General features: G+C 41.2%; 1 protein-coding gene across 2 annotated transcripts in view; it reads left to right on the top strand.

Annotated features, from left to right (window-relative positions):
- The window catches only part of COPA (COPI coat complex subunit alpha), a 59,255-nt gene that overhangs the window by 47,847 nt on the left and 2,755 nt on the right, over positions 1-8,653 (top strand). For both annotated transcript variants that reach the window (XM_004716513.3, XM_004716512.3), the window contains exons 24-31: positions 1,615-1,704; positions 1,864-1,973; positions 6,060-6,137; positions 6,382-6,450; positions 7,015-7,151; positions 7,412-7,598; positions 7,677-7,787; positions 8,067-8,228. In XM_004716513.3, coding sequence (XP_004716570.1) covers positions 1,615-1,704; positions 1,864-1,973; positions 6,060-6,137; positions 6,382-6,450; positions 7,015-7,151; positions 7,412-7,598; positions 7,677-7,787; positions 8,067-8,228 — 944 coding nt within the window. The remainder of the gene's footprint in view (positions 1-1,614; positions 1,705-1,863; positions 1,974-6,059; positions 6,138-6,381; positions 6,451-7,014; positions 7,152-7,411; positions 7,599-7,676; positions 7,788-8,066; positions 8,229-8,653) is intronic.

The raw sequence follows: 8,653 nt of genomic DNA, 5'->3' as shown, positions 1-8,653 counted from the left end.
CGCTTTACACAATTGATGTGTGTATGGATTGGGATAACAGTTGTATGAGCCCCTAATAAAATGTTAAAAAAAAAAAAAAAATACTGCCATCTAGGCAATCTTAAGTCATAGCAATCTTATTAGGTAGAACTATTCCTTACAGTTTCTGAGACTATCAATCTGTAGGGGGCAGACAGCCATATCTTTCTCCCACAAAGAAGCTGGTGAATTCAAAGCTCTAACTTTGCAGTTAGCAGCCCAATATTTAACCCATTATACCATGAGGGCTCCTTTGTTTTTGATAAGGCATCCTTAAAAAATGAACTGGAACTAAAAATTAAATGGTTGAATTAATAGGTCTGCACTCGAATGATAAAGTATTGAGAGGGCTGTCAATGAAAGATCTTTGAAAAGTGTCTTCCTAACCTCTTCAAACCCAAAATAGCCCAACAGCAGCATCTCAACATTTTCCCTTTGAAGGCTTTGCTTTCCCCAACCTAGGTGTTGTCTTTTCCAGTGTGCTGCACCGACAAAGAGATAAAGGTGATGGAGAGCTTTTATCTTTTCCCTTCTCAAGAATTTGATTTTAATTTCAGAACTGTAAAAGAAAAAAGGATTAGAAAATTTAACCAAGAAAGAATTAAGGTTTAATGAAAATGAGGCTCTCCCTACCGTCCAATTGATTCTAACTCACAATGACCCTATAAGACAGAGTAGAACTGCCCCTGAGTTTCCAAGGCTGTAACTTTTACATGAGTAGAAAGTCTTGTCCTTCTCCCAGAGCAAAGTGACTAGTGGTTTTGAACTGCTGACCTTGAAATTAGCAGCCCAGTGCATAATCCACTGGGCCACCAGAGCTCCATATTGAAGGTGTAAAGTGAGTAAACATACTGTCTACTTGTGTATGTTAAACTTTAGGTAGGATTTTAACTATTAATCTCATTTAACCCCACAAGTAAGGTAAGTAATTTGCCCCGGGTCACATAACTAGTGAGTGGCAAGCTAGATCAAATCCAGTTTTACCTGATTTCAAAACAGTAGAGCATGAATTATAATCAGGAAATAACTTTTGGAGAAAACTAGATAATGTGCTAAGGTTATAAAGTCTTTTTAAAAAATATGCTATTTAATATTAGTGTTTTTCATAAATATTGTCAAAATGTAGACTTAGTCTCAGAAGTCTGAGTTGTAGATTTATTACTTTACCAGGATCACCTTGGACAACTTTCTTAATTTTGTGGTAATACTGTCTGCTCAACCTCCTGAGGTGGTGGTTATGGAAATAAAATAATATGTGTATGAAAATTTTTATAACTTATAGTACACTGAATTGGTCAAGACAGTGGACAACAATAGTGATGAGAACTTAGGAAAGATCTCAGAAAGAAATTCCAAACATTAGTTGGAATTAACCAAAAGCTGTGGCTTCAGAGATGATTTAAGAGCTGATTTTTGGTCTTAGGAAGGACAGTTGTTTCCACATCTCGCCTACTAACTATGTTTGTGAAACTTAGAGCCCTGGTGGCATAGTGGATCATAACCTTGACACCTTCTGAAAGGATGCAGTTTGCTGCTGAGAAAACCTATCTTAGACTTGCCTGGCTATAACTAACTCCTCTGGTTCCTCCTCTGCAGGGAAGGGAGGAGCGCTGGCTGCTGACATTGACATTGACACTGTAGGGACTGAGGGCTGGGGAGAGGATGCCGAGTTGCAGCTGGATGAAGGTGAGAGTGCCATTTTGGGGCTTTGCTGACAAAATGGACTCTGAATTGGGACTGGCTTCCAGATTATGAGGGATCAACAAGGATCTCAATTGTTTGCTGCCATTTAACTGAGATCATATCACTGTACAAATCTGTTTTGAGTATGGATTTTCCTTATAGATGGGTTTGTGGAAGCTTCTGACGGTTTGGGGGATGATACTCTTGGCAAAGGACAAGAAGAAGGAGGTGGCTGGGATGTAGAAGAAGATTTGGAGCTTCCTCCTGAGCTGGTATGTGGAATTCTAACCCTCTTTCTCCATTTCTTTTACCCTGTTCAAGCTAGTGGCCTTCCCTCCACCCTTTACTTCCTACCAATAACCTGAGGTCCCCCACAGGTAGGAGATCTAATTTTCCTTCTGATCTCATCTCTTGTTGGACAAAAAGGTGGGACGGGGATAGTAAGTTTTAATGACTATATCACTCCACCTATCCTGAGTTCCCAAGAGGAGAGAATCTAGGACCTCTGCTTTGATGTTCATCCATATGACAAGGGATAAGGGTCGTGCGGTACTGATAACACAACAGACACGTAGTCTAATGGAATAGAATCGAGGGTCCACATATATGTAGTCAACTGATTTTTGACAAAGATTCTAAGGTTATTCTACAGGGGGGAAAACTATTCAACAAATGGTATGGGAAAATGAGAGCTCCACATGTAGAAAAATGAAACCATTTCCTTGTTCACACAATACATAAAAACAAATTCAAAACAGATTAAGGGCCTAATGTGCAAAGTAAAGCCATAAAATTCTTAGAAGAACAAGTCGGGCAAAGGCTTTTCTAATGTAATACCAAAAGCCAAGAACAAATAAATTAATGGTGCCTCATAAAATTTTTTGACCTTTGTTCATCAAAAGACTTTACCAAGAAAAAAAGAGGGGGCAAGCTACTTTTAATCAGGAAATATCTTCAAAAACCATATATTGACAAGAATATAGTAACCATAATAAATAAAAAGCAATAACTAAAAGACAAGTTACCTAGTCATAAAATGAGCAAAAAATTTGAATAGACATTTTACCACCAAATACATGAAAACATCATTAGCCCTCAGATAAATGTAAATCAAAACCACAACAAGATACCATTTAATACCCACAAGGATAGCTCAGATTAAAAAAACAAAATCAGGAAAATAATAGATGATAGCAAGGATGTGGGAGAACTGAAACCGTTAGCCATTGCTGATGAAAATGGTACAGGCATTGTGAGAAACAGTGTGGTGGATTTTTTTAAAAAAACAACTGTCTGACTCAGGAATTCTATTCTTGGGTATACATTCAAAAGACTTGAAAGCAGAGACTCGAACACTTGTCCCACCAGGGCTCACTGTAGCACTGTGCACAGTAGCCAGAAGGTATGCAAGACCGCCATGCCCATCAGCAAATGAATGCTACCTAGCCAATAGGGGAAGTTAAGTCTTAATACATGCCACAGGATGGCTTTTGAAGACATGCTGAGTGAAATTAGTTACTCACAAAATGATAAATCCTGTATGACTTCAGAAGACAAAAAAGGGCAAATGCATAGATGACAGTGGAAAAGAGGGGCAAGAAAAGGTTAACAGTGATGGAAATACGGAATGTATTAAGGGGAAAAGTACTAATTATTGTAATTACTATCAATAAATTGTACACCTGTGACAAAGTGTGTGTGGTGGGGGGGTGTTGGACTGTTCTAAATGAACGAGATGATAATGTAATGTTTAGCATAATTTGATACTATAAACGTTGTCCTGGAAGAGGAGAGGTGCACTGCCCTCTTTCTTTTTTTTGAATAATATTTTTATTGACATATCTTACTCATTCCAAGATATCCCTTCCCTTCCCAAACAGTTGTTTTTCAATCCCATCGGGTGTGGCTATATAGTCACCAATGCTGTCAACTCCCCCACCACTTCCCATACCCTCAGGGAACCCTTACTCCTGTCAGTGTCTTTGAGGAGTCCTCTATCTTGACTACCATGTACCGAGCTATCTTAAATGTACAAATTAACATATGCAAATCTAACATGACCCATGAGGTATATCATATACTGACATAATAGAAGAAATTTTAAAGAACCAGAGGATAGTTATGTGGTTCACCCTGGATTTATCCTCTGTTGCATTGAGACCCTGCTAAGAGGGCCTGTCCAGTTGTCTTGCTGGTGGACTTTGGGTCTCCACAACATCCAGTCCCCTTCATATCAATTTGGATGTGTGTTTTTGTTTTTGTTTAACTTCTGAAACCTCTTCTTGTCGACATCTCATGATCACACAGCCTGGTGCTGCTTCTTCCAGGTGAGCTTTGTTGCTTCCCTGCTAGAACCACATGTTTAACAGGCCTTTAAGACCCCAGACGCTATAGCTTTTGATAGCCAGACACTATTAGCTTTCTTCACATTTGCTTTTGCACCCATTTTGTCGTCAGCAATCATGTCAGGGAGGTGTGGGTGTCATACAGTGCCACATTATTAGAACAAACCATTCTTGTACTGAAGTCAGATTTAAGTAGAGACACAAAATCCATCTGCTACTTTGCTGCATTTACACACACTTTATATATATATAAATATATATATTTATATATATATAATAAATATATATATATAATTTTGTTTTTTATCTCCTGCCCCACTGTTATGCTCACCTGTCATTTACCTCTCAGTAATTCATCTCAGATACAATTCAATTGATCAGACACGCTCAGAAAAGTTAAACCCTCCCTCCCGTGCTGTCGGTTTGGCTGCTATCTTCATAAGACTGCCCATCCTGCATTTCTTGTGTAGATCAAGAGCATCTGCCCTCTTTCTCATGCAGTTGTCATGAGGAAGATAAGACAACAGGCAGCCTCAGTGGTGTGGATAGAAGGCTGTAAGGCAGGCCTAGTGATTTTGATTAATCAGAAGGTCACTTTTCTACCCACTTGGGTCTGATAAACCCACACTGTGAAGTGAATTCTTATCCATCGTTGTCACCACTGTTCTATCAAACATCTTTTCCAGTTTCCTGCATCGTTTCACTTTGTTACTAGTCTAGGAAACATTTAAAAACAACCACATCTCAAGTACTCCCTCAATGCAAGAACACTTTGTTCTATTAAACTGGCATTCTTTGATGCTCACCTTCCCAACACGATTGCTGAAGACAAATGGGCACATAAGCAAATGTGGTGAAGAAAGCTGATGGTGCCCGGATATCAAAAGATAGAGCATCTGGGGTCTTAAAGGCTTGAAGGTAAATAAGCGGACCTCTAGCTCGGAAGCAACAAAGCCCACCAGCCTGTGTGATCATGAAGTGTTGAAGGGATCAGGCATCAAATAATAAAATATCATATTGTGAATGAGGGGAGTGTGGAATGGGACCCAAAGCCCATCTGTAAGCAACTGGACATCCCCTTACGGAAGGGTCGCAGGGAGGAGATGAGCCAGTCGGTGCTCAATGATACATACAACTTTACTCTAGTTCTTTAATGCTTCTCCCCCCCTCCCCACCCCACTATCATGATCCCAATTCTACCTTACAAATCTGGCTAGACCAGAGGATGTACACTGGTACAGATAGGAACTGGAAACACAGGGAATCCAGGACAGATGATCCCTTCAGGACCAGTGGTAAGAGTGGCGATACCAGGAGGGTGGAGTAGAAAGGGGGAACCAATTACAGGGATCTACATATAACCCCCTCCTTGGGGGACAGACAACAGAGAAGTGGGTGAAGGGAGATGTTGGACAGTGTAAGACATGACAATAATAATTTATTATCAAGGGCTCAAGTAGAAAGCACATGTTTTGAGAATGATGATGGCAGCAAATGCACAAATGTGCTCGACACAATGAATGTATCTATGGATTGTGATAAGAGTTGGATGAGCCCCCAATAAAGTGATTAAAAAACACACAAACCACGTTTTCTGAAATCAGCTAACATGCTAATGAATTTTGAAAAGCGTATTCTTTGCTGAAAGATGAGGTTCTAGAGGCCAGGTGCTGTTACATAAGCCACTGGTGGCGGCCTCAGAAGTTAGGAAGCCCCGAATTTGGATGCTGATGCTGTTGTTAGCGAATGGCGACTTGGGAATTGTGAAACTTAGCAGCTATGTTTTATCCAATGTGTTAATAGTTCCTACCTTACACATATGTGGGAAGTAGTAAAGTGTAGGTAAATGAGTTAGCACTGCGGCATTCAGTGAGAACTCAAAAAGTGATACTGCAAAAGAAGGAAAGGAGGAGCACGTAATCAAGTTTGTGCCAAGGCAATTTGTGAAAAGAAGCGCTTGGGCTTTCTTTTTGTTTCTCTGTAGTTGATGACTCTTCCTGATTTCTCCCCTAGGATATACCCCCTGGGGCAGCTGGTGGAGCTGAGGATGGTTTCTTTGTGCCCCCCACGAAGGGAACCAATCCAACTCAGGTGAGCAGGAAAGCATGGTCCTTGGGAGAAGTGTCTTTAAGCTGGCTGACATGAGGTTTCAAAATACTGGAAAAGTTCCATTAAGTCTTCATTCCATTTTCCCAAGAATTTTTTGAAGTCTCCTCATAGTTGATTTAGTGTCAGCTGTATCAGACACCTTTCTGCTTGTAGGTATACAGAGTAGGATAGTTTGGGAAAAGAAAAATCAAAATTCACACGAGCCCGGTTTCCTCTTTCTTGTTAGATCTGGTGCAATAACTCTCAGCTCCCAGTTGATCACATCCTGGCAGGCTCTTTTGAAACAGCCATGCGGGTAAGTTTCTTTTTTTCTTTTTCTTTTGGGTAAGTTTCTTAAAGTAATCTTGACTCTTCATCTTGAATATGCCTTGCCCAGCGCTCCAGGCCGGTTCTTGACTCGTCTTATGCAATGCACACAAGGCAGGAGATATGTGCTTAGCATGGATGCCCTATGTCTTAGCCTGTGTAACTTGTCTCACAAAGCCTTCCTCTAACTTGCTTTCTTCTTGACCTAAGCATCGCTGAATGCAGATCTTTCTAGCTATCTTCCAGCCATTAATGGACTTCTTGGTTCACATGAGTGAGATCAGCACCCCATCCAGAATCAACACTGCTTTTTAATAACAGTAATAACAATAACAGTTGTAACAGTGTTTACTGTGCGTCAAGAAGTATCCTAAATACTTTGTAAGTATTACATGAAGTAGGTCCTATAATTAGTATATTTTAATGATAAGGAAATCAGCACAGAGAAGTTAGATTATGTTGTCTGTGATCAGTTCGTTTTTAAGTGGTGTGACCCACATCTTTTTTTTTTCTTTTGACCCACATCTTTTATGTTCGTTTTCTTTTGTTCTAGCTCCTACATGACCAGGTTGGGGTAACCCAGTTTGCCCCCTACAAGCAACTATTTCTGCAGACCTATGCCCGAGGCCGCACCACCTATCAGGCTCTGCCCTGCCTGCCCTCCATGTACAGTTACCCTAATCGAAATTGGTAAGGCCCTTTGCTCCATGCTCCCATCTATTCCAGGTCACAGTAGATATTGCAGGAGCTAACTTCAGTGACACATTCCGAACTTTCCCAGAGCTGGGGAAAGTTCCTAGGAGGAAAAGATCTTGTCTCAGCACTGTCAAAGGTGGTGTCCCATCTGCTGCTCTCCTCTTCCCCAGCTACTTTCTCGGTTGGGAGGTTGTCATGGTCGTGTTGACTAGAAACAGTGACAACTCACTCTCCTCTGTCTTCCTGGTGTTCAGGAAGGATGCAGGGCTAAAGAATGGTGTTCCAGCGGTAGGTCTGAAGCTGAATGACCTCATCCAACGGTTGCAGCTGGGCTACCAGCTTACCACAGTGGGCAAGTTCGAGGAGGCTGTGGGGAAATTCCGCTCCATCCTACTGAGTGTGCCGCTTCTTGTAGTGGATAATAAACAGGAGATTGCAGAGGTAAGGAGCTAGCTACTTGGCCCAGAACTGGCACGCCCACGTTCTTCTGTATCGTGACCTTCCTTTGCCTTTCGCCAGGCCCAGCAGCTCATTACCATCTGCCGTGAGTACATTGTGGGTTTGTCCATGGAAATAGAAAGGAAGAAGCTGCCCAAGGAAACCCTTGAACAACAGAAGCGCATTTGTGAGGTAAGAGCTTCGGGCCTCTGTCATTTACCCTTCACCCTCCATTAGATCTGAATGTCGTCATTCCAAACACATTCTGGGGAAGAAGAAAAACTTGAACCCATTTCCTTGAGAGAAGCTGCAATTTTTTTTTTAACCCTGCTTCCTCAACCTCTAGGAGGACTTTTATAGCCAATCCTGGTTTTTATTTATTTTTTTCTTTTAAGTATGTGTAACACCTTGTAAGTGATCTATCCCAGCAGTTTTCATCGTCCTGGCTTGTGTTCTCTTTCTGTCCACCAGATGGCAGCCTATTTCACTCACTCCAACCTTCAGCCAGTGCACATGATCCTGGTGCTACGCACTGCCCTCAACCTCTTTTTCAAACTTAAGAATTTCAAGACAGCTGCCACCTTTGCTCGGCGCCTGCTGGAACTTGGCCCCAAGCCCGAGGTGGCTCAACAGGTACTTCATAAAGGATCCAGATCTGTTCTTGCACGGAGGAAGCAGAAAATCAAGGTCTTTGCCACTGAAACAAAGCAAAACATTCACAAAAAAAAACAACAGCACCATCTTTTTGTTCCTGGAAACTCAGTAACTTATTCAGACATGGTATCAGCGTGATATTGACCTGCACCCCAAAGTAGCTCTACTGTACCTAAAAAGAACCCCAGTCTGTTCCAACTCCATTCCACCATAAACCTCCATGTACACATCTGCCTTAGTTTCTTAGTTCTGCTATTACAGAATACCACAAGTGGGTGTCTTTATTTTTATTTTTTTTAATCGTTTTATTAGGGGCTCATACAACTCTTATCACAATCCCTACATACATGAATTGTGTAAAGCACATTTGTGCATTCATTGCCCTCATCATTCTCAAAACATTT

Source organism: Echinops telfairi, unplaced genomic scaffold, assembly GCF_000313985.2.
Source record: "Echinops telfairi isolate 266 unplaced genomic scaffold, ASM31398v2 ScPeMD7_7425;HRSCAF=8463, whole genome shotgun sequence".
Lineage (NCBI taxonomy): Eukaryota > Metazoa > Chordata > Mammalia > Afrosoricida > Tenrecidae > Echinops > Echinops telfairi.
Note: the sequence above shows the minus strand (reverse complement) of the source record. Positions and strands in the feature narration are given on the sequence as shown.